Source organism: Diabrotica undecimpunctata, chromosome 9 (genome assembly GCF_040954645.1).
Source record: "Diabrotica undecimpunctata isolate CICGRU chromosome 9, icDiaUnde3, whole genome shotgun sequence".
Taxonomy (NCBI): domain Eukaryota; kingdom Metazoa; phylum Arthropoda; class Insecta; order Coleoptera; family Chrysomelidae; genus Diabrotica; species Diabrotica undecimpunctata.
The window spans coordinates 16,836,521-16,861,770 of record NC_092811.1 but is presented as its reverse complement, the minus strand read 5'-3'; the positions used below and the strand labels follow the sequence as shown (position 1 = coordinate 16,861,770).

The 25,250-nt window shown below is 34.1% G+C and overlaps 1 protein-coding gene and 1 long non-coding RNA gene across 2 annotated transcripts in view; both read right to left on the bottom strand.

Annotated features, from left to right (window-relative positions):
* Nucleotides 1-25,250, bottom strand: part of LOC140449598 (lysosomal alpha-mannosidase-like) — a 44,137-nt gene that overhangs the window by 11,179 nt on the left and 7,708 nt on the right. The window contains exons 2-9 of the mRNA XM_072542820.1: nt 23,804-23,891; nt 20,541-20,726; nt 19,379-19,584; nt 19,072-19,208; nt 16,266-16,405; nt 6,039-6,246; nt 4,032-4,228; nt 29-222 (exon numbers count right to left, since the gene is read on the bottom strand). Of these exons, the coding sequence (XP_072398921.1) occupies nt 29-222; nt 4,032-4,228; nt 6,039-6,246; nt 16,266-16,405; nt 19,072-19,208; nt 19,379-19,584; nt 20,541-20,726; nt 23,804-23,891 (1,356 nt within the window). The remainder of the gene's footprint in view (nt 1-28; nt 223-4,031; nt 4,229-6,038; nt 6,247-16,265; nt 16,406-19,071; nt 19,209-19,378; nt 19,585-20,540; nt 20,727-23,803; nt 23,892-25,250) is intronic.
* Nucleotides 14,184-15,050, bottom strand: LOC140449600 (uncharacterized). The gene is made up of 2 exons (XR_011951842.1): nt 14,966-15,050; nt 14,184-14,659 (listed from the first exon to the last, which is right to left on the bottom strand). It is a non-coding gene; the product is annotated as an uncharacterized lncRNA (long non-coding RNA).

Below are 25,250 nucleotides of genomic sequence, written 5' to 3'. Positions count from 1 at the left end.
TTAACTTAAATCTAACTAAAAACGTTACCATCTGGTCCATTAATGATGTATTCTCCTTCTTCGACTGGCAGCCTGACATAATGAGTAATATTCCATGCTAAAGGATTGTAAACAGCAACAACAAACTTATCGCTTTTTTGAGACGTAGAACATATGCTAACATTAGTAAGGAGACATGAATTAAGGCTCCAATCTAACTTCGTTTTAGCTTCCAGAAGTTCACTGCAACAAAACGAAACTATTAGCAATAACCCACATATCATTTCTTGCTGAGAATTTACTTTAAAACAGATTAACAAGTTATTTGATTTACTGAATAACTATTGAGTTAGCAATGGACAGGATCATCCATATGAGATTTAGGTTCCAACAAAAATAAAGTTTTTATATATCATAGTTTATTACCAGGTAAAAAGTCGGAATAGATTAACACTAGTCTGGGTTCTAAGACAAGAAGGCTAAGCAGAGAATGAGAAGGCTGATAAACTATACCGACAAGGCACTTTTGCACTGATAGTTGTCCCGGAGCCCTGCTTTGCTATTGCGAGCATACACAAAAGAGCTCTTCTTCTTCTTTAAGTACCGTCTCCTCTAAGGAGGTTGGTAATCATCACAGCTATTTTCACTTTTGAGATTGCAGCTCTGAACAAGTCGACGGAACTGCAATTATACCACTTTCTCAGATTGTTGAGCCAGGAGATGCGTCTTCTTCCAATACTTCGTTTTCGCTGTATTTTTCCCTGAATTATGGTTTGTAGCAACACATATTTATCCCCTCTCATAACGTGGCCGAGATATTGTAACTTTCTTATCTTTCATCTTTCATCTTTGCTTTTTCATCTTTCTGATGACCTCAACATTTGTTATTCGGTCTACAAAACTTATTTTTAATATTCTTCGGTAGGTCCACATCTCGAATGCTTTAAGTCGATCGCTCATCTCTTTCTTTAAGGTCCAGGCCTCCATCCCATACAGCAGCACCGAAAACACATATGAACGTAATATTCTTATTTTGAGTTGCAAACTAAGGTCTCTACTGCATAATACTTTTCTCATCTTATTAAATGTCCAAGCTTATCCAATTCTCATTTTTATTTCTTCTGTATACTCGTTATTTTCATTAATAATTGTACCAAGATATCTGTATTTTTTTACTTTTTCTATTAGAACCCCTCTTATGTTTAAAATGTCTTGTTGTTGTGTTTTGGAAATTGTCATAAATTTTGTTTTATTAGCATTAAGCGTTAGTCCGCTTTCCTCACTAGCATTTACTACATTACCTAAAAGTGTCTGTAGATCTTGTATATTCTCTGCAATTAGTATAGTATCATCGGCATATCTGATATTGTTGATGGGTCTGCCGTTGACTTTTATTCTAATTGTTACATTTTCCAGTGATTTTTTAATTATTTCTTCCGAATATAGATTGAACAATAAGGGAGAGAGTATGCAACCTTGCCTTACGCCTCTTTTTATCTCTACTTCCTCCGAAAGTTCTTTGCCTACTCTGACTTTTGCTGTTTGGTTAAATTAGAGATGAGTTATTATTCTTAAGTCTTTTTTGTCAATGTGTTTATCTTTAAGTAACTGTATAAGACGGTTGTGTCGGACCTTGTCGAACGCCTTATTGTAATCAATAAAACAAACATAGAGTGGTTGGTTTACATCCATACATCTTTGCATGAGGACGTTAAATCCAAATATCCAAATAATGCCTCTCGTGTACCCATGGCATTCTTAAATCCAAATTGAGTTTCAGTGATGTCTTCTTCCACTTTTCTGAAAATTATTAAATGAATAATTTTTAAGAATATTTTTAGTGTGTGACTCATTAGACTAATTATACGGTGGTCATTACATTCCCTTACATTAGGTTTTTGTGGTAATGTAATAAATGTTTATTTGAGCCAATCTCTCGGAATAATACCCGTATTATATATAGTAATATATAAGTCTATTAATACATTGATCTGATCTTTTGATATTAATTTAATTATTTCAGTTGGAATTGTGTCAGGCCCCGCAGTTTTATTAGATTTTGCCAGATTTATTGCATGTATTATTTCATCCTTAGTTATATTTGGACCTATATCATGTTCCTCGCAATCGTTCATGCTATCTTGTTGTGTCCTGTCATCCTCAAACAATTCTTGGACGTATTCTCTCCATTTGTTTAGTTTGCCTTTGATATCAGATATTATTTTACCATTCGTATTAACCAGGGTTTTACTATTGTTGGACCGTCTTATACCTGCTAATTCTTTAATTTTTTTGTGCAATTCAAAACTGTCATGATTTCTCTGGAGTTCTTCTATCTCTAAACATTTGTTGTTGTACCACTTCTCTTTAGCTGCCCGTATTTTTATCCTGATCTCCTTGTGTGTGGCTTTGCATTCGTTTACATTTTTGTTTTTGTATGACCTTCTTTTGTCCATTAGTTGCCGGATCTCATCTGTCATCCATGGAGCTTCATCGATTTTGAGACTACTCAGCGTATCTTTAATTGGCGTCATTAATGTGTTCTTAAATGTTTCCCATTTTTCGTTGGAATCTTCATTATCATTGATTATTGTTTTGCTTAACTCTTCGTTAATTTTCAACGTTAGTTTTCCTTTTATATTTGGGTTTTTAGCAGAGTGCTTATTTGTTGTGTCTTTTGTTAATTTTTTATTTTCATTAAATGGATTTAGAATTTTACGATTACTGTATTGTGGTCTGATGACACATCTGTTCCTGGATATGTCTTTGCCGGTTTGATGGAGTTACGGTATCTCTTATTGATAAGGATATAATCTATCTGGTTTCTGATAATTTTTTCTTTGCTATCCATAGGTGATTTCCATGTATATAATCTACGTGGTGGTAACTGAAAGAATGTATTTGTCGCTATCATTTCAAACTCCTGACAAAATTCCGTCAGTCTTTCCCCTCTTTCGTTTCTTATTCCTAGTCTGAATTCACCAATAATGTCTTGGAATTTACCTTTTCCTAATTTGGCATTAAAATCCCCCATTGTTATTTTTATCTCTATTATTGGTGCTGTCTAGTGCTTTTTTAATGTCATTGTAGAACTCTTCTATTTCATTTTCATCTTTATCTGCAGTGGGGACGTACAAAAGAGCAGTCACTGATAAATGGTGAAGCAATGCATCACAACAAAGACAGGTTAAAGAGGTCATTAAGGGACATTTAACCAAATTAACAACCAACTTACTGATCTACAATCGAAAGACTTTCAGGGTCATAGTAAGGCTGCTGACTGAACAATGTAGGTTCAATAAGTATTACGAGCCTGACAGAAGAGGATACTTATCGGTTACCCTTGTGCACGTCTTATGTCAGTTTAAAGACCTTAAAAGACTACGGTATTTGAAACTCGGTAAAGAAAAACCACAAGCATGTCTATATAAAAGTATCAAGGGTGTGGAAGAACATTAAGAGGAAAGAATGGTTAGGTGTTATACACTTATACCGCGTGTAAAGTCAGAAGCTAAAAAATAAACTCCTTAAAAAGATAGAGGTCTTTGAAATATTACTCTACAATGCCATGTTCTTTAAGTGGTCTAGATGTATAGAGTCACAAATGAGGGAGAGTGTAGGAATAACTGAATGTTGAACGTGAAACTATATTTACTCTAAAGACAAGAAAACTTGAGTTCCTGGTTCTAGAGGCATAAGATATGAGTTTCTTAAGATAATAATGCAAGGAAAGATAGCTGGACGAAGACCCGTGGGAAGTAAAAGAATTTCTTAGCTGCAAAACCTTCGTGAATCGTTCGGAATTAGATCGGTCGAATTATTTCGTGCAGCAGTTTTGAAAGTGCAAATAGCCGTGTTGTTTAGCAACCTCTATAGGGGATGATGCAAAAAGAAGAAGCATTTCTGCTTACTGTGTATTTTGATCTAGATATGCCTTAGATATTAAAGAGAAGTGAAATTTTTTGTACACTTGAATTTAATATTTTACAATTTACAGAACAAAACAAACAAAAATAATAGAGATAAAGAAAATCGGTGGAAAGTTTACAAACCTTATTATGTCAGTAACTGGTTCTTCTGCCTTTATAATGGCCGCTGTTAACGTTCTTACATAATCACTAGTGACGTGTGTTTTCTGTGTACCAGTTATGGCGTTATGATGTTGCAATGTGCCCATGGCTTGATTAAGATCAGTTAACTTTTCGTCATGACTACTATTAGAACTTAAAGCATACATTTGTTTTGTAGCCTAAAATAAATCAATAGTTTTTATAAAACCAGTATCGACCAGTATCAATAAAAATACATATATACATAGCAAGTGATAAATTCTTTATATGACTGTCATTTGAAGATTATTTAAATGAATTTTCCAAAGCTTATTCCACAGAGCTCAGTCTTAAGTCTCTATCTTTTCGAAATTTGTACTGTACAATAGCACAACTCGTGTCATGAGCTTCCTGTAGGCCGTTATCTCTACCGCCCCACTCCAGACTGGTGCCGCTAGAGGACGATCGACTGCCCAACATCGTGTAAGGCCCTTTTTTGGGATTTAGGTCCCCCAATATTTGGAATTACCCTTTCCATTGCACTTGCATTATTCGCAGCCTCCCTATTGTACCTAGACTACATACTAGGCCTTTTATACCTAGGCTATATACTGAGAAATAATAAGTACCAAAATAGCAACTAATAGTAACCGGAAAGATAAAGGGAAAGAGAGGAATATAAGGTAAAAGAAACATCCGACAATGAACACAACTAAATTCTTATTAGCTAATAAAAACAGCTAAAGAGGGGCTGTAATTGTAGTAGCCAAACTCTAGAACACTTGCGATTGAGAACTACTACAGTTCTGTCACACTTGCACATGAACTCCTACGCTGAAAAATTTATATGATTGGTACGCTACGTGCAAACCGCAAATATAATTCCAAAAACGTCATTTCCAAAAAATTAGAAGTAGGCAAACATGTAGCTGAACAAAGTAATTCGAGCATCGTTATTAAGAAGTGAAGGGACAAGCGAGATGTGCTGACGAAATGATCACAATGTAAAAGGCACGCGGTGATGTTGTAAAGCTAAAGAATGTCATCGAATATAATAAATATAAAAGCTTCATTAATATATCAGATCAAATGAAAAGCTACAATTCGCCATTACGTAAAGGAATAAAATGGTACAGAAAATTATCGATAAAGCTCCTAACTGACACAACATGACGATTACCAAATTCAAGGAAGAGGCAACTCGGGGCCTATTAGGAGATTTTATTGTCACACCAGTCAGTATGAAAAATAGTCACACACTCAGCGATACTTCGTGCAGGCAGAAGACGAGGTACAACGTGTTACCCAAAAATGGTAGAAGAGGAAGGAAGGCAAGTAACACAGAGGAAAACATCCAACACCTCATTGACATGTGATGGTTGTAAACAATTCTATTGCCTTGTATTATTATTACTTATTTTTTTTTGTCTTTATAGAGGGGGTCTGGAATCGTCAAAAGACATCTCAGTCCAGGACGCCGCCTGACTGACCTTAGTGCAGGATTCGTTTTTCGTAGAACGAATAGTTCTACTCCCGGTGATAGTTCCCGAGGTACTTTAAAATGCCCTCTCGTCGCAAAGTCTACGTCGAACGCCTACCTGCTAAACTAGACCCTTCTCTGTCATACAGCGATCCGGAAGTAGAATGGCCGCTGTAAGGCCGGCATAACTTCTGAAGCACTACCTTTATTCATTCATTCTCCATACATCCACACTCTATTCATCAGCAAGGAGGCTCCTTGTCTCGTTCCAGGTAGGGCGTAGAAGACCTTTATCGCTCCTAGTACGGCATCATTCCCGGCCTCTCATGGTACTTGACCTATTAATATTGAAAAGAACCTACACCCAGAAACCTTACATTAAGATAAATGTGGCTATCGGTATCCAGAAAGGTAGACTAAAGAAGTTTGTTTAGATTGATCGATCATTAGACTGTAACAGTTAGGTCTTTAAAAATAAATCTATTCTGTAGATATTAGGTAATAAAAACGTATCCAACCCTAATGCTTACCTGCAGTATATTATGTCCAACTCTTTCAAACCTCTTTAAAGTAGGTCTTGAACTGAAATATCCCGTCCAGAAGGAATGTTCGTCAGTACTGTATGGAAAAAAATCATCTGTTTTCAATGTTAGGTTAATTTTACTGTCATGTATACTCTTTAAATAACAAGATGGGGTAGAATAAATCAAATTATATTTCTTGTGGTTCTTGAAACCTCTAAAAGAGTATAAAATATTAAGTTTTATGATATAGTACAGAAAATGTAATTACTCTAATAGTTATAATAACTCTTATGAACAAGTTTTAGAACGAGACAACTTTAAAAAACATCCACCTGAAGACCAAGTTTATAAATAATTAGTTTATTTTCGAAAACAATGCTTGTAAAATAAACAGGTTTCCCTGTTTTCCTGTTTATCGACACGATATTATTAATTAAAAATAGTCAACCAAACGAATAGAAATATCGACCAGTTTTTTTTAAGCTTTTGTCTGAATTTCTTTCAAATATTCAAAGTAGTTTACCATGCAGCCTATTTCATTTAATTTCTGGAACCCTTTTTTGTTTTTGTCTTGGTTTTATGTAATTTTAGTAGGCTACAGGATGTATCCCTACTTTTTAACTTTTTAAAAGACAAGTAATATCTTTTTTTATGTAATTTTATTTTATATGCGCTTTTCTCTGGAACGTATCCACCGCACAAAACGAGGCCTTACTGTATATATATATATATATATATATATATATATATATATATATATATATATATATATATATATATATATGAATCGCTAACTGCAGAAAGGCATCATGTCCAATATCTACGAGTTTTGTGTATTTTATTAAAATTGTTTCCAGTAGTTTGCAACGTTTACAACAAAAAGGAAAAACGTCCGTATATTTGTATTGGCATGGCAACGCTTAATATCCTATTTACTGCAGAAAGTAAACTAGTCCAGGACAAGTTCTCTTTCTGCGGTAAACAGTTGCGGCGCTAGAACTGCGTGGCAAATATTCGAACTATCCTCACAGCCGAGTTTAGTCAGACAATATTGTGCTTTGTTTATTGATCATCGTTGTCGTCTTTCTTCATCTTCAAGTGCCCTGTCCGTTGCGAACGTTGGCTATTAACATGGCAATTCTGATCTTGTTTGCGGCGCTTCTGAATAGTTCGACCGATGTGAGCCCGAACCACTTCCTCAGATTTTGGAGCCACGAGTGTCTTCTCCTGCCTGGCCCTCGCTTACTGTCTATTTTTCCCTGGACAATCAATTGCAGTAGACGGTACTTATCGTGTCTCAATATGTGGCCTTGATATTCAAGCTTTCTTTGTTTAATTGTATTCACGATTTCTTTCTCCTTTCCGATTCTTTGAATTACCTCTATGTTGGTGACATGTTCGGTCCAGGATATACGAAGAATGCGTCGGTACACCCACATTTTGAATGCTTCTAGTTTTCTCGTGAGCGTCTCCGTCAGCGTCCAGGCCTCCACACCATACAGTAAGATCGGAAAAATGTAGCATTTAACTAGACGTAGTTTTAGGGGAAGAGACAAATCCCTGCTTATGAGGAGCTTTTTCATATTGCTAAATGCTGCTCTAGCTCGTTCTATTCTCGCCTTAATTTCTGTGGCCTGTTCCCATTTGCATTTACGTTGGTGCCAAGGTACACATAAGATTCTACATGGTCAATTAGTATGTTACTTATCCGTAACTGTCGAGCAGGCTGTTGCTTCCTGCTTATCAGCATCCACTTTGTCTTCTTGAAGTTGAGGCTCAGGCCGTATTCCTCACTAACTGAATAAACTCTTTCCATTACCTGCTGTAATTCGTCTATGGTACTGGCAAGGATCACCGTGTCGTCGGCATATCTTATATTGTTCGTTAACTCGCCGTTTATTTTTATGCCCTCATTTGCATTTTCCATACATTTGTTAAATATTTCTTCGGAATAAATATTGAATAGGAGTGGGGATAATATACACCCCTGACGGACACCTCTTTTGATCTGCACACTTTCAGTGAGTTCGTTGCCAATTTTTGCTCTTGCTGTTTGACCCCAGTATAGGTTTGCCACAATTCGAATGTCCCTGTCGTCAATACCTGTCTTTCGCAGAATATCTATCAATTGTTCATGATTGACATTGTCAAATGCTTTTCTAAAATCCACAGAGCACAAATACACGTCCTTATCATCGTCTCTACACCGCTGTATAAGCACTTGGAGAGCGAAAATTGCTTCTCTAGTTCCAAGTGCTTTTCGAAAGCCAAACTGCGATCTATCAATATTTGACTTACATTTATCATATATTCTTCTATGAATGATCTTAGTGAACGCTTTAGTGACATAATTGATCAAGCTTATAAGCCGGTAGTCATCACAGATCTGGGCATTTGGTTTCTTCGGGATTGTAATAAATCTTGACTGCAGCCAGTTCTCCGGGATTTTACTGCTATTATATATGTTGTTAAAAAGTTCATCTAGATTATCAAGGAACTGTTTGTTTGATTTACATAGGATCTTTAATATTTCGCAGGGTACATTGTCCGGACCTGCTGACTTATTGTTTTTTAGTGCTGCAATGGCATCTTCTATCTCCGATTTAAGGATTGAAGGTCCTGTTTCTCCTTCTCCATATAGGTGATCATTAGTCCTGTCAGATGCAAATAATTTTTCTATGTATGATTTCCATGTTTCTAAGATCGTTGATGGCTCCGAGATAAGATTTCCATCGCCATCTTTTATGCTGTTGGGTGACTTATTGAATTTCCTCTTGTTTGTCATTGATTTTATTTTTTTGTGCATATTGTAACTGTCGTATTTTCGTTCGTATTGTTCTATTTCCCTGCATTCGTTGGAAAACCATTTTTCTTTGGCTTCTCGAATTTTCGTTATTATGATTTTGTGGATCTGCTGGTATTTTTCTGCATTTTTATTCTTGAATTTACGTCTTTACTGTGGTTAATAATTCGATTAGAATGAGTGGTTCAGATAAGGAATGGCGTTTAAACAAGAAAAAAAAAGGTTTTACGAATGATGACAAATATAAAAGAAACAACATAAAGAAGTCTAAAGCGGCTGGACAAAAACACGCAAAACTGTACCAGCTAAAAACCAGGCTCAAATTTTTGCAGGTAAATATCGTCCTATTCTTTCTATTCTATATTATTTTTGTTAATTTTTACATTTTGGTGGTTTAAATACCATTTTACTGATAATTTAATCTTGTATGTATTTCGAAGTAATATTAGGCTATTAAAACCTAACCTCAAAAGTCATTTACTTATCTCCAATATCTTTTTCACTGAATTACTGTTACAATAAAGTCTTTTGTTGTTTCAGTTGCAAATCCAATTGCCTTGGAGTTTTCACTGAAAAAATATGATTGAAACATCCGCCAAACTACATAACATGACAACCAAAACGGAACAGGACATTTACATCCAATCTGTTATGAAAATTAGTCAGATTGCAAGGCAAAGACCCAGGTCTAGTTCGCCAACCGCGAAACCCAAGGCTTTCAGTGTGATTTATTATGTAGTACACAATGGAAAACGTACAAAAGTATGTAAAAATAGATTTATGAAAACCTATGGATACACTGAAAAGCAGTGTTACCGTTTATCCCATCTATTGCAACTGAATGAAACACCAACTGACAACAGAGGAAAAAACCTTTTAGAAAATGCAATATCTGGGACCCTACTGTCTAAATTAGGGCTCCATGTAGAATCATTCCCACCAAAGTACATCACTATACAGGAAAAGAAAGAAAGTATTTTTCAGATAATACGAATTTAAAAATCATGTACGATATGTTCATTAAAAAAGAACATAGTTTCCTTATTTCAACATTAGGAACTGAGAAAAGGCTCTCCTACAAGTTTTTTTGGACGTATTTCAAGGAAAACTACCCTTCTATTGGCTTTGCGCAACCAGTTAAAGATGCATGTGTTACATGTGAGGAACTAAATTTAAAAATAAAAAGTCCTGTTTTGAATGAGAATGCAAAGCGAAAAGTTGTCGCTGAGCTCACAGTACACAAGCGTAAATCTAAAAAGTTCTATGCATCACTAAAAGAAGTGACCGCTCATTGTGTAAGTAAGCCTGAAGAAAATGTTGCCATCTGCATAGATTTGATGTCCAACATATCTCTATCTTGTATTTCTGTCCAAGATACCTATTATCTTAGACAGCTCACTGTAAACGTCTTTGGTGTGCATAATCTCGCGACACGGGAATGTACAATTTTTATCTATCATGAAGGTGAAGGGAGTAAAGGCTCAAATGAAGTTTGTAGTATATTAGATTGTTACATAAAAAACAAAATTGACAGTAATGTAAAAAACCTTTATCTGTTTCGGGACAACTGCGCAGGACAAAATAAAAATAATACTGTGATTCGCATGATGATGTACTTGTGTGAGATAAAAAAGTTTAATGAAGTCAAACTAACCTTTCCTGTTAGGAGCCACTCTTTTATGTCAAATGACAGAGATTTTGGCATCACCAGAAGAAAGTTAAAGCAAGAAGAATTAATTTTACTATTAATGGGGTTGAAGAGCTTATAATGAAATGATCAAAAATTGACGGCAAATTTTCTGTTATTAAAATGACTGCTGATGATTTAATTGACTTCAGTTGATGGTGGCCCAAGTTTTATAAAAAAACCTGCTCAAATGATGATTCGTATGGCAAAAATGTCCCAAGAAACCAAAAAAGGGCTTTTGCAATATCAGAATACAGGGAAATGACTTTTTCATCAAAGAATCCTAACACGGTTTAATGTAAGGTGAACATCGGCGGCTTCATAATGGATGAATTCAAACTACGGAATGCAGTACAGACAATTCAGGCTCCTACTAGAAGAGTATATTCAACTTTACTTCCAATTAACAACAAGAAAATGGAAGACATGAAGAAAACATTGGTATACATCCCGAAAGAAAAAATGAATTTTTGGAATCCGATTTTGTCATTGCCAATTACACCGGCATTTACAGAAGAAAACTAAAAACTTGAACTGAAATTTACTTCAAAGTTTTAATTTATGATTTAATTGCTTTATTTCATGTATAGGAAATTGTTTTGTTTCATTAAAATTAATTATCATAAAATATTCTGTTTGTATATTGATTGTTTTCCTTGGAACTTCTTAAAGTTTCTTGTTAACGGCAGAAAGAGAATATGTCCTTAACACAAAAAAATGGGTGTGGCAGTCCAGCGGGACTGCCGGTGGAAGTTACACTTCTATACACGCATTCGCCGTTACAAATTTATTTATTTATTTATTTATTAAATGGGAGTCAATCTGCACAATCATTATATATGTAATTTTATAGGTAAGACATAGCAGAAAGAGAAACAGAATTAATAACAACTTACTAACAATGAAGGATTGAATCAATATTTTGATGAAAATGTATATTTTTATTTTCATATATGTATGAAAGGAGTTGAATGCAAAATTTTTTTACACATACTCTGCAGTAAAATTCATTGTTTATTTTGTTATTAATATAATAATACAGTACAAATTAAACTGCAATATTCATAAGTATTTAAAAATGACAATAATATACATAAAAAAATACACTACAATACAGTGCAACATAATTCCATATATAATAATACAATACAAATTAAAATGCAATATCCATAAGTATTTAAAAATGACAATAATGTAATAACATTAATAAAAAAGTCCTCCCCCACTGGGAATCGAACCCCGGTCTCCCGCGTGACGGGCGGGGATACTGACTACTACACTACCGAGGACATAACACAAATGTATTTCAAAATTGACAGTTCTGGATCATACAGTGATTTATTGAGATTATTATTTTGAAATACAAAAGAATAATATAATTATGAACATTTAATAAATAATACAAAACATATCACATAAATAATAATATTAATAAATATTTTATTATATGTATAATATTATATGTTATATCTTTATATAATATGTATAATATTAAATTATATATACAAAAGGAACATTTTTATATTCGAGAGAGGAAGAGAGAGAGAAAATATATCTTCTCTCTCTCTCTTACTCATTATCTTACATATGTACAGTCGATCCGCCGGATCTTTGCACATCGTCATCATTCTTATTATAGGAAATAAATCAAAACATGTGAGTCAAACGTATGTCGGCTATAAGAATTATTATAAAAATTAGAAAATGGCTAATATTACAATTGGCGTTTTTATACTTCTCTTTTATTTCATTTATTGCATTTAGAAAACTGGATACGTATACATTTATGAACGTGATTTTTCAATTTTTGGAAACCTATAGGTTGTCCAATAACATCTACAGTAAATAAATATTTAAACCATAGTAATAAGAAATTAAAGTATTTTTATTGAATATAAGCAAATATATGGTACTGACATATCGTCAGATGATGTTCCTGTTGTTGGTAAATATCGGTTTAGATTTAAGAAGGTTACAAAAAAGAATAGTAACAAAAATGTGATATGAGAAGACTAAAATGTGAGTAAACAAAAGAGACGTTTTTAAAGATTAGATAAGAACATCTAATAGAAAAAAGAGAAAAAGAACAGTCAAATGAATGACAAGATACTGCAACTCATGGAAAAAAGAAAAAAATCAAAGAACAACACAAGAATGTACAACAATATTCACAGACAAATAAGAACACAAATACGAAAGGCCCAAGAAAATTGGTTAAAATCACAGTGTGAAGAAATATATTTATTGAAAGAAAAACACGATACGTTTAAAATGCATAAACAAGCAGCTGGTCTTTAGAAATTAAATACAGCTAACAAACTGCGAGATCAACAGAGAAACATCATCACAGATAAAAATCAAGAAATTTGCATATGGACCAAGTTTATCAAAGAACTCTGATGATAGTAGATCCCAACAACCTCCATCCCACATATGTAATGACCACTTACAAATCACATCAAATGAAGTGGAAAAGGCAATATTACAACCAAAAGATGGCAAAGCTCCTGGAACTGACAATGCACATGCTGATCATAAAACTATTTAACACCAACGGTACTCAACTCCTAATAAAAATATTTAATGAACCAAGAACATGGCTGAAGTCACGCCGACGTTTATTGCTGTACCAAAGAAAACAAAATCCGTATCCTGCAGTGATTTGCCGACCATCAGCTTAATGAACCATCTTTTATAGATATTTCTAAAAATCATACATCAAAGAATATATAGACTGTGCGAAGAAAAATTCAGCCGTAGTACAAAGTTTAGTTTTCGGAATGCAGTGGGTACTAGAGAGGCTCTCTTTAGCATAAAAAGGCTATTTCAACGATGTAGAGATGTGAACTGCAAGACATATGCATGCTTCATTGATTACCATAAAGCATTCAGGTTAATGAACAGAAAGAGTAAAAATTGGGACCATTCCTTAGAAATTAAATGTAGGATAGAGAAAGCCAAATCTACATTTCAAAAATGGCTAAGCTATTCAAATGTCATGATTTATTCACACCCATAAAAATCAGGTTACTACCATGTTATATCTTTCGTATACTATTGTACGGAGTTGAGTCGTGGACTTTCACAGACACTACCTGCAGGAACATTGAGGCTTTCGAAATGTGGCTTTATCGTCGAATCCTGAAGATATCTTATACCGGTCACGTTACTAATCAGGACGTTTTATTAAGAATGGAAAAAGAAAAACAGCTGATAACCACAATAAAAACAGCCAAAATAGAATACCTTGGTCACATCATTAGCAACAACGAAATATATGAAAAGTAGATGGAAAACGAGGCTCAGGAAGGCGAAGGATTTCCTGGCTGAAGAATCTATGTATGTGGTTCAACACAACAAATATTTTCAGACCAGCAGTGTGCAAAGTACAAATTGTCATGATAGTCGCCAATATCCGAAACGGGTAGACACTACAAGAAGATCTAAAAAACTGAATATAAATCTACTCCAGTGCTCCATCATCTTGATAATTTTGTTTATTCAGTGTTAAATATGGTTTTCAGACTTAAGTAATCACTTTGTTTTAAAAAATGGTCATACAAAAATTAACACAACGAACTTCAAATAAAGAAATCTATGCATAATAAATTAAAAAATAGAAAACTTGAGCTGGGTAAAAAAGAATTTATTATAACAATAATATAATTTAAATATTTATTGAAGCCTCATACACTATACAGCCATGTAGCCAATCATAAATTTAAGAATTCTTCACTGTCAGAATCTGAGCCACTCATATTACCAGTGTCTATTATGATTGGTTTAATGTTAGTGTCAACCATATTTTTTTCTCGGATATACCCCTTTGTAATAATTTCATGAGTATGTTTCACACATTTTTCCCAAATTTCTGTGTTACATTGGTTTAGTGCCTCTTTCCACATATTTATAACAGCATTATCAGAATGTCCATCTCTACCAAGATTCTTATTGTAATATGACTTGCAGTTTGCCCAAATTAATTCAATAGCGTTGAATTCACAGTGATAAGGAGGTAGTCTCAACACTTCATGGCCGTGTTCTTTTAGTAGTTCATGCTAACAGATGTTTTGCCAATAAATGCAACTTCTTTATCCCTTAATTCATTACTTATACTTTGCAGAGTAACATGTTTCTCTAAAAAAAAAGAACAGATAAGTACAGAATAAACCACACTGTTATAACTAGTTCAATGAAAAAGAAGTAATACTTTGATTTTATAAAACTATAAATTATTTCAAATTAAAAAACTCACAAGAAAATTGACTTAATATCCATTAATGTATTCAGCAGAAATTTTCTTAAACTACTCTCAACAATCTTTTTTACAACATACATTTATATAAAGTATTGATTAAAAAGTACCTTCTGGTTATCATGGTACATGATACCATTATCTTATGGTATATCAAATTCAGATTGAAGAAATTTTTAACTACTTACTTTGTTGGTACATGTCGTATACTGTATTACGCACTGCCATTTTTGATCCCTCAGACAGATCAGTTGTTTTGTTTTTCGGACGAGGTCCACTTTTGCCTGGCTTTGAAAGAATGTGATTATTTTCTTTCCTTTTAATAATTGTACATACTGTTCGTCGTTATATTTTTAATGCAGCAGCTACTCTCTTAAATAAAGTATTGTTTAATGATTTTCATAAACGAACATACATTTCAATATGTTACCTGTTGAACAGACGAAAATGGCTCCAAAGGCCCTCCATTTACTTTTTCTAATTCGAAATACTCCAACACATTCAACACAAGTTGCTAAGCTTGAGAAGTTAAAGGCTTGCCAGGCATACTCTAAAAATAAAAACCTTTAAAAATATTTCATATTGTCCGTTGACGTAGTTTTAGCTATATTTAAATAATTAATGTCAATTTAGAGGTTAAAAAAATTTATTATTCGTTATTAGCTAATACATGAATTCTTACCTTAATAAATTGAACACGAAGGTAAGGGTTAGTCGTTATAACAACTGTTTGTTAAAAATATGTATATTTAAAGTATGAAAAAGGATTGATTATTTAAATCAAACGAAAATAATTTATAAAAATATTACACTCTGTCAAAACAAAATTTCCAATTGTCATGTCAATTGTCAGTAGACGAATCAATCAGCGATCATTGTTCTATGGCTGTCTTTGTTCAATGCATGGTGTTGTGTATGGACAGGCGGTTTAAGTTAATAGTTTTAGTTTCTGTGAGTAGGAAAGAGACGTAACATAAAAAATAATTCGTGAATAATGTCATACTTGTGCAAAGATCCGGCGGACCGACTGTAATGGTTTCACAGATTCACTCCCATACAAATTTCCAACGTGGAGCGCGCGTATAGAAGTATAACTTCAAAAATCTCTACCCTCTCCTCTTAAAATATTTAATTATGTTATAAGTATATAGTAGTCCAGAATGCCTAATCACATAAACCTTAAATTTGTTTTATATTTCTGAAACCTTTTTATTTATTTACAACTTCTAATATTTGTCGGTAGTTTTTTTTATTTCTGTCTCTTGTAATCTAAATTTTTTATTTTTTTCTTTGGATAGTTTTTTCAAAAAGTAGTAGCATAAACTTGAACGATATTTATTTTTTATTGAGAGGATCTTAATGTTATAGTGCTAACATATAGCAAAGACTGGAAATATACTATTGTGGACCTAATAACCTACAGTCAATTACAAATAGAGATAGACAGATTTCAGCTTATAAATATAATTACAAAAAATGCGAACTTACTTTATTAGCCGATCAATATTATCAAATATATAATTTGCTTGTTGATAATGAAAGTCTCCACCCATAGTAACCAAAATATTTCTATTGTCTTCAGAATATAACTTAACATATTCATCCAAAGCAGCTGAGAAACGATTAACCTTAAATCAGATATAAATAAGTAAAAAATCGAGGAATAAATGACAAATGATATAACAAAACACATTATACAATTTTTTCTTCTTCCTCTTTATAAGCAATTCTGCTTGTTCATTGGCGAAGTAATACCTCTATGGAAGGTTGTCACTCCATATTTTGCGCTGTAGTCCGATACTTCTTCTGCCGATTGGTGACTTATGCTACTTTGACGCTCCGTTCAGCTCGCGGAGATAAGAATACGGCCAAGGCGAGAAGGCACTGCCCGTCGTAAGAGGCGACTTATGGGTAGGAATCGAGAGGTGGAGAGCCGTCGCTTGAAGTGTCGGGTTTGTAGAAACACACACGGACGTTTAGGCATCACGGTCACCGGTCTACACTCCTAGTATCCGAGACGAGACTCTCGGGGACCACTCTACTCTCATTCCAAGAGAACCAGGCGAGGTTGAACGAGCTGGGCCCGTACACACCTCTTTTGGCACGTACCCGCCAGGAGATTTAAGAGTGGTAGAGGAGAGATCCTCGGCGGCGACCTGTCTAAGTGCGAGGTGGAAATTCCTCTGCCTACGTCACCTATCCGCCTGTGGGAGGGGATAACGGGTAGGTGAGGTAATCGCAACAGAGGTACTACGGGGAAGGTGAAGCCCCACGAAAACGTGCCTGGCGTACGTGGCGTGGAACCTTCATTTTGGTATCGGACTCGTAGGGGCAGTGGAGGCGCTAACGGTCGTATAGCCGAAAGGCCAGGTAGACTAGGGTCCTGCCAAATTTTATTTAGAGGGCACAAAGCATTGCAATGCTATTTTGATGACACGGGTCTCCTCCATTCTGTTTATTTGGTTATTCAGTCCTTTTTTTGTGTCCCTTAATTTATACACTGTACGTTATATTTTCTTTTAATGTCTTCACTTTTCTTATGATCCTTCAGCGTATTTTATGTAATTCTTCTCAGTACTCTCATCTCTGTCGTTTCCAGTAGCCTTTGCGTTGTGGCTGTCGGGTCTTGTTTCTAAGGTGTCATTATCGGTATGATACTGGCTTTATAAATTCTTGAGTTCATCTTAGTGTTAATATGTCTGTTTCGCCATATAGTGTTATTAAGGCATCCTGCCAGTCTATTTGCTTTCTGTACATGATCTTTTACTTCTTTGTCCAGGTCTCCATAGCTAGACAATGTAATTCCCAGGTAGTTCATTTCCAATACTTGTTCAATACTGATGCCATCAATTTCTATTTTACATCTGGTTGGTTCTTTGCTGACTACTATTGTTTTATTTTTCTAAGATGAGATTGTCATATTAAATTCTTTTGCTCTTATGTTAAATCTGTCGACCAGTCTTTGCAGACTATCTTCATCTTAGGCTATCAACATGATTTATTTTTAATCATTATGTTCTTTTCTCTTTCTATGCTGATTTGGATTTTGCTCGTATCATTCTGTGGTTACTACTTGTGGTGAACTTGTTGAGTACTGTTACATCTTTAATTATTTATTTTTTGTCACTTATGATGTAGTGAGTTTCGTTCCTTATTCTACCGTTTGGACTTTCCCAGGTCCATCTTCTGTGCATATTTTTGTGAAAGAAGCTGTTCATGTTGTTGGTCATTTCTTCCTGGATAACTGAATTTGGTTTCTGGTTTTGGTTTCAAAGGATGTTTCTAGCTCTGCTTCTTCCAACTGATGTAGTTTCAGGGCCAATCTGATAGAATATACGCCCTGATTTCAGTGTTTTCAAAGTTTCACCTCTTTTTCTAACTTCGCTGATACCTATAACATCCCATTTAATTTTATTCATTCCAGTTTCTATTTCTATAAATCTCTCCTCGGACAGTAGACGTTTAGCATTATATGTACTAACATAAAGAGTTATGGGGTTTTTGGGTTTCCGAAAAATTCGTTTTTTGCCCCCCTCCCCTTGGAATCCGCACGCATCCTACTCACCTGGAATAAATCTGTATGTGTTTTAAAATCTGACATCGCGGTTTTAAGGGGTATATTAGCATTAAAACACCACGCCCGCCAGACGGGTTAGTGAGTGTTCGCAGTATCACAGCCGGTTAAATCAACTTGATTACCGCCTGCGACTTTGTGGTACCACACCTGTCAGGAATTGTATTCCTCAGCCACGGGCCACTAACGACACAGCTGCTGACCTGTGTCATGTCTTCAGTTGATCCGTGGGTACTTATTTGGCTAAGCCTTATTCGTACCTGTCCTGCATATCTACAGGACAGGTGTCGGGGTTGAGGACTCCCCCGCCTAGTCTGTCTTACGCAGAGTACTGAAGCACCCCTATATAGTTCAGAGTCCCTCCTTTAGATATTTGTTACATATTTCTTAGATATAATTCCACACATCATCATCTCCTTAAGGTCAGATGATCACAACACATAAATCTATATGCAAATACGGGTAATACTTTGGTGTTTTTAAGCATTTAACTTCGATTTATATAAAAATATGGAAAAAGCTTATGGGTTGCACAAAATATACAAACTATTCCCTGTGCATATTTGCTTAAGTTTGCTTAATATACTCCCTTTTTGTTTTTGGTTGGTCGTTTTACTTCCCATCTAAATTATAATAAACATGATCAGGATAATTTACTATCTTACTAACTACTAACTCTAAATTACGTACATAAATACCACCATTTAAGATATTTCTTACCTTTTTATCTAGGTTATAATAAATACTATCAAAATCATCTACTATCTGTTCATCACCACAAATCATATCCCAACAGAAATCTTTCGGTGGTCCATAGCCATCATTAGGAAATATGCTACCAAATATAAAACTGTCGTCTGCAAATTAAGTTATTGTGTATATATAGTAAAAAATATATATTACACGACATTTTTAGAACATATTTGTAAGAATGCAAATCTGAACAAGATAAATGGAGATAAGCTCAGTCATTTGAGATTCGCAGATGACATTGTCGTCATAGCCGATAAAAAAAATAAATACTTACCCAAGTTAGAACTTCCTTGCCAAGCAAAATTCAGTGTGTGGTTTTTCTCTCTTTTTAATCGGTCTGCATGGTCTAACCTACTAAAAAACATTCCATTATAACCCATTTGGGCTAGGATGGAAGCGTGCTCCCTGCTGTGCCCAAAAGGATCTATTTGCCAACCCACCCTAGATCTTCCGCACTTGCCTATCGTTTCCTCGATAATCCTACAAGTGTTTTATAATCAATTGAGATTTTTTCGTGATTAAAGATACTTATAACCCATGTGTAAAATCATTCTAATTAATACTATTGTATATAACTGGATTGTTAGAAAATTTTGTTCATGTTTTGTTTTTTATCAGATGGTTAAAATAATCATATTAAAAAGGACACCCACCGTCAGACCTGCCTAATGTTAAACCTGAATGATAAGCTCTTAGAACAGATATTGAAGATTTTAGAACCAATAAGAAAGTCAATATTAACTGCTTTAAAAGAATAAACAAAAAATATTAACCACATATTATTGCTGCATTTAAAACTATATACGAAAAGGATTTGATCTAGGACTTGAAGCGGGAGCTTTGAATACTGTATAGTTAGTATAATGACCCCCTTCCCGAATATAATGCAAAAGATTTAGACGATACAAACAGGTAAATTATGAATAATACCAAAATATACCTTCTAAAGGAAGACCTTCAGATAATAGCTTTTCAACTTAAAAGGTTGATAAAGTTAATAAGTATGTCAATCGAGATAAAAGTATGATGATAAATTGCATTTAGTTACTGAAAATTCTTTATTCAACAATATTTTGTGCCAGAGAAAGTGCTCATAGGTAGGACTTATCTTCAATGAGCTGATATTAAAGAGGCTACCAAAAGAAAGTTTTCGTGCGACTTCGAAAAAGAAGTTTAGACAATTGTTCTAAAGTCAGAAGTTCCGCCAGCAGATATTAAAGAACCACGACAAAATATAATCTGTTTTCATCAATAACAGCGAATAAACCGAATTTTATACAACATCACCAGATATTAAGTGAATATTTATTACTTCCAGATAAGACAAGAATATTCAGTCTTCTTTTCTTCAATTATTAAATATTTACAAATTTTTAAATTAATTATTTAACGACAATCAATCAAGATATCTACACAAATAGTACAATAGATGCTACCTGAATCCTAAGGTGAATTGATCAATAATTGATTGGTAATTTGTACATGCTTCATCGTTCATGCTCCATCCTCCGCTAACCATTTCAAGTTGTCCACTATCAACAAGGGTTTTAAAAATAAGTCGCATACCTTCGTCTTGTTCTTTCCACCATTTGTAAAAGTAAGCTGTCTCGACCTGGATGAATCTAAAAAAATTGAAAATGATATTCATTTCTTTATGATAATTCACTTATGCTTTCGCCATGACATGTACTTGACGTAGTAATAATTATACTGTTAGTAGATTCCGTGCTTCAGTGTCATTAGGGAATTGACGCTGTGGATCAAGTACTTACTAAACAAAACCCATTTTTAACTGGTTAAATGGTTATGGTATAAAGAGTAAACGCATCGACCAGGAGAGTCAGTTAACTTCAAGGATCAGCGAGAAGCGCTACTACCTGACTAACGTCGTCAAAATAATGGATTTTGATAAAACCAAAATTATTCAACGCGGAGTCAAACCCGGAAAACTACAGAAAGCATATATATATATATATATATATATATATATATATATATATATATATATATATATATATATATATGTATATATATATATAAATATATATATATATATATATAAATATATATATATATATATATATATATATATATATATCTCCAGTGCTACAGCCTATTCCTCCCTGGATATCTTTATAATGTTCCGGGAATCTCGACCATGTGACCTAAATGAATAATGTGAAGGTTACGTGGCAGATAAACCCGGCCCATTAGAAAGAGATGCAGGGACTGCTTTGCGTCGGTTTTCTCTGTCACACTGGGAAAACGGGTCTGTATTGCAGCGGTTAGTCTGTTTGTCTATGTTTCGTATACAGGGTGTTATAAAAAAAGGTAACCCCGTCTCTAGGGTAGGTAAAAAACTGAAAAATAATTGGGGTTTGCTTAGTACAGAATTTTTGTAACGCCATCCGTTTTCAAGATACGGGGCGTTGAAGAAAAAAAAATTTTACGCATTTTTTACGATTTTGCCGAAACTACTGGCAACATTGTAATGTAAGTAAGTATTAGTCAATATAACTTTTTTAAGAGTATAATTATTCAATTCTTCAATTATCAAAATTTCAAGTAAACGTAAACATCATTCAATTTTACACGAAAAATGTACTCTTGGTAAAACTCGATACTGTGTACCGTTTTCGGAATATTTTGATTTGAAAATTATGAAGTAATAATTGATGCTGGTATAAAATAGTTAGTAATTAAACAAAACTCACAAGAAGAAAATTAAATTAATGACTAAGTACATAAAATAAAATTCAATTGCAGTAAGTGTTCAAAATGCCCTCCGTTTTCGCGAATACACAAGTCTATTCTTTTTTCTAAAGATTCCATTAACCTTTTAAACGGTAGGGGATCAGCTATGATGTCATTAAATTGACGTTGAATTCTTTCTTCCAATTCTTGGCGTGAATTTACCTCTGTAGCATAGACTTTTTCCTTAATATACGACCAAACTGCGTAGTCCAAAAGGGTTAAAATCGCATGACCGAGGAGGCCAATGAATTGGAGCTTCTGCACCTCTACCAATCCATCGATTCGGAAAATGATTACTCAACCAATTACGACACCTTCTATCAAAGTGTGGTGGAGCTCCATCGTGCATAAAAAATAAAGATCTTCGCTCGTTTAGCGTTAAATCTTCTAATATCTCGAATAAGGAATTGTTTAAAAAATCAAGATACATATCACCATTTAAATTTCCAGGTAGAATATGATAACCTATTAATTTGTTACCTAAAGTTGCTGCCAAAAACATTAACTTTAAATGAGTGTTGGTAATGTGATACCCTTTTGACTCGTAGATTCTCATCACACCAGTAGTGTGCATTATGGGAGTTAAACATACCTTGTCGCGTAAAGGTGGCCTCGTCCGTAAAAAGAATGCATTTAAAAAATTTGGATTGTGGGCTGTCCTTTGTTGCAATGTTTCACAAAAATCCACTCTAACCGGTAGATCATCTGGCAAGAGCTCTAGGACTTGTCTGTAATGATAAGGATGTAATTGCTGTTCTTTCAGTATCCGCCAAGTACTTGAAGAAGAAGAAGTATTTGTTTGTCTTGCTATATTCCTTACGCTAACTGTTGGATCTTGATCAAGTAAATTTAAAATATTATTTTCTTTATTAATTGTTCTTGGTGTTCTTGGTCTACCATAATTTATTTTATTTGGTCTCACATTCCCAGTTTCTCGACAACGTCGTTCAACGGCTCTAAATGTTTTTTTACTTGGTAAGTTTCTTCCAGGAAACTTTTCTGCATACCGTGTCACAGCTGCACTAGAACATCCTAAACATTCGCCTAAGGTTAATAACATGTCAGTGTATTCAACATTTGAGTACATTTTGATTTGATTTTACAAATAACAAGGTTTCAAAACTCTAATTATTGTTGATTTATCGTCATAACAATCAATAAATGTCAGATTTCCATGGCACACTTGGGGAAAATAGAGGTATACCTATTAGAACTTTATCATTACTACCAGCATCAATTATTACTTCATAATTTTCAAATCAAAATATTGCGAAAACGGTACACAGTATCGAGTTTTACCAAGAGTACCTTTTTCGTGTAAAATTGAATGATGTTTAAGTTTACTTGAAATTTTGATTAATAATTATACTCTTAAAAAAGTTATATTGACTAATACTTAGTACGATCCGTGTAACTAGCGCCCTCTATGAGAATCAGATATAAAAACAAATTCATGGGATGCATCAGCTTCCAAAACATATTCGTATAAAATTTCATTACAATGTTGCCAGTAGTTTAGGCAAAATCGTAAAAAATGCGTAAAGTTTTTTTTTCTTCAACGCCCTGTATCTTGAAAACGGATGGCGTTACAAAAATTTTTTACTAAGCAAACTCCAATTATTTTTCAGTTTTTTTCTACCCTAGAGACGGGGTTACCTTTTTTTGAAACACCCTGTATAGCGAATCCGTAAAGTATTTAGTGTATTTGACAACATTGTCAGAAAACTCATACTCATATACAACGCTATTCACTGTTAAAGTGTGTAGTACGTTTTAAGTGTTTTCAAAAGTTTTAAAGCATACGGAAATACAGCAAAAGGTGGTTCTATTAGAAAAGGTTAATTATGATCTTTTTCGATAGTTTCATATAAACTTATCCATACAAACAAGTCAAAGTAAAAGTTATACGTTATACGTTATATTGTATCAATATAATTGTATATACCTTCTGTCCTTATTTTTCAGTAATTCTTCTACCACCGAGGATATTATGTTTCTTACAGCTATGGGAAACCCAGCAGCTAACGTGTTCACTAAAAATTAATAAACGGAAAGTGAGTAAATAAATTAATAGAAAAGAAAAGTATTTTAAAAGTGTCTAACATATTTAGTTCCTATAGTAGAAGTCACAGTTAAAATTCAGTGTTGGTCTTACAGTGCGCAGCGATGCCGCTCATGTCGGCACAGTGGTAGGTATGCGGTAGTTTGGCGATAGACTGAGAAATCAGGACTGTACGCGCTTCGTTTCAAAAATCTTTACTCAATAATTTAACTGAGCTAAATAAGAAAATAAACAAAAAAAAAACAAATAAAAAATGCCGATATACATAAAATATCTAATACCTCGTAAATACTTTTACCTATACATATATACAAAAAAAATTCAAGTAGTTTACTCTACACGACACTATAAATATATATACATAAAATATACAAGAAGATCATAACAGAAATTTACTGTACGTACGGTCCTAAAATAACAAATGAGCATTAAATCTGAGATATTTCTCGTTAATTAACTAATCACAAACTCGTATCACCGTATCTAAATCGTCCCCATCCTCTAAATCATCGTCTATATTAATTATCACTGGTTCAATATCTTCCTGCAAATTGTCCACCGCAAACATTTTTTCTACGACTTTCTTGACGTGGTTCACATAATTATGCCACTGCTCTTTAGTTCTCCCATTTTTTCTTTAAAATCGACATTGTTTGAAGCCACATACCTGTTCACTTGACTCCACACCATCTCAATCAGGTTCAGCTCGCAATGGTAAGGTGGCCATCTCAAAATCTTAACGCCATATTTTTCCGCAATTGTTTCAACTTTGCACTTATCGTACTCGTCTCTAAATGCGGCAGCAGGATCCAGTAATTCACTTTTTACACATGTTGTAGTACAAATCGACAAAGAGACATGTTTGCTTTGCGTGGACAATGGGGATTAAAACTGATTCGCTTCTCCTAATGACTTTTTTAATTACCTTTATTTTGCAAAGAATGTGGTTACAATAAAAGCTATTGAAAATTGATAAATATAGATAGCTATCGAGTTTTTGATATATTTTACTTTTTTATAGTACTTTTCTTTATGTTATTGTTTAGTTCGACAATGTAATTATCTTATTTATACATCTATGATTGAATCATGCTTTACTTGAAACAATAATGATAGTCTTTTATACATCCGTAGGCAATTGTTGTGCGCGCGTATTATCAAGTGCTATGATTTTTAAATCTGATCCTGATGCAACGTTCGGGGCAAACCGGCAACGTGGTGGGCCGTTCTCCCGTAAGAAATACATTTCCTATCTTACCTGCACTGCTTTCTAAGTGTGGCTTCTACTATAGCTGGGCGCTTTCGGTTAACAAAGGTATGTTAGGATAAT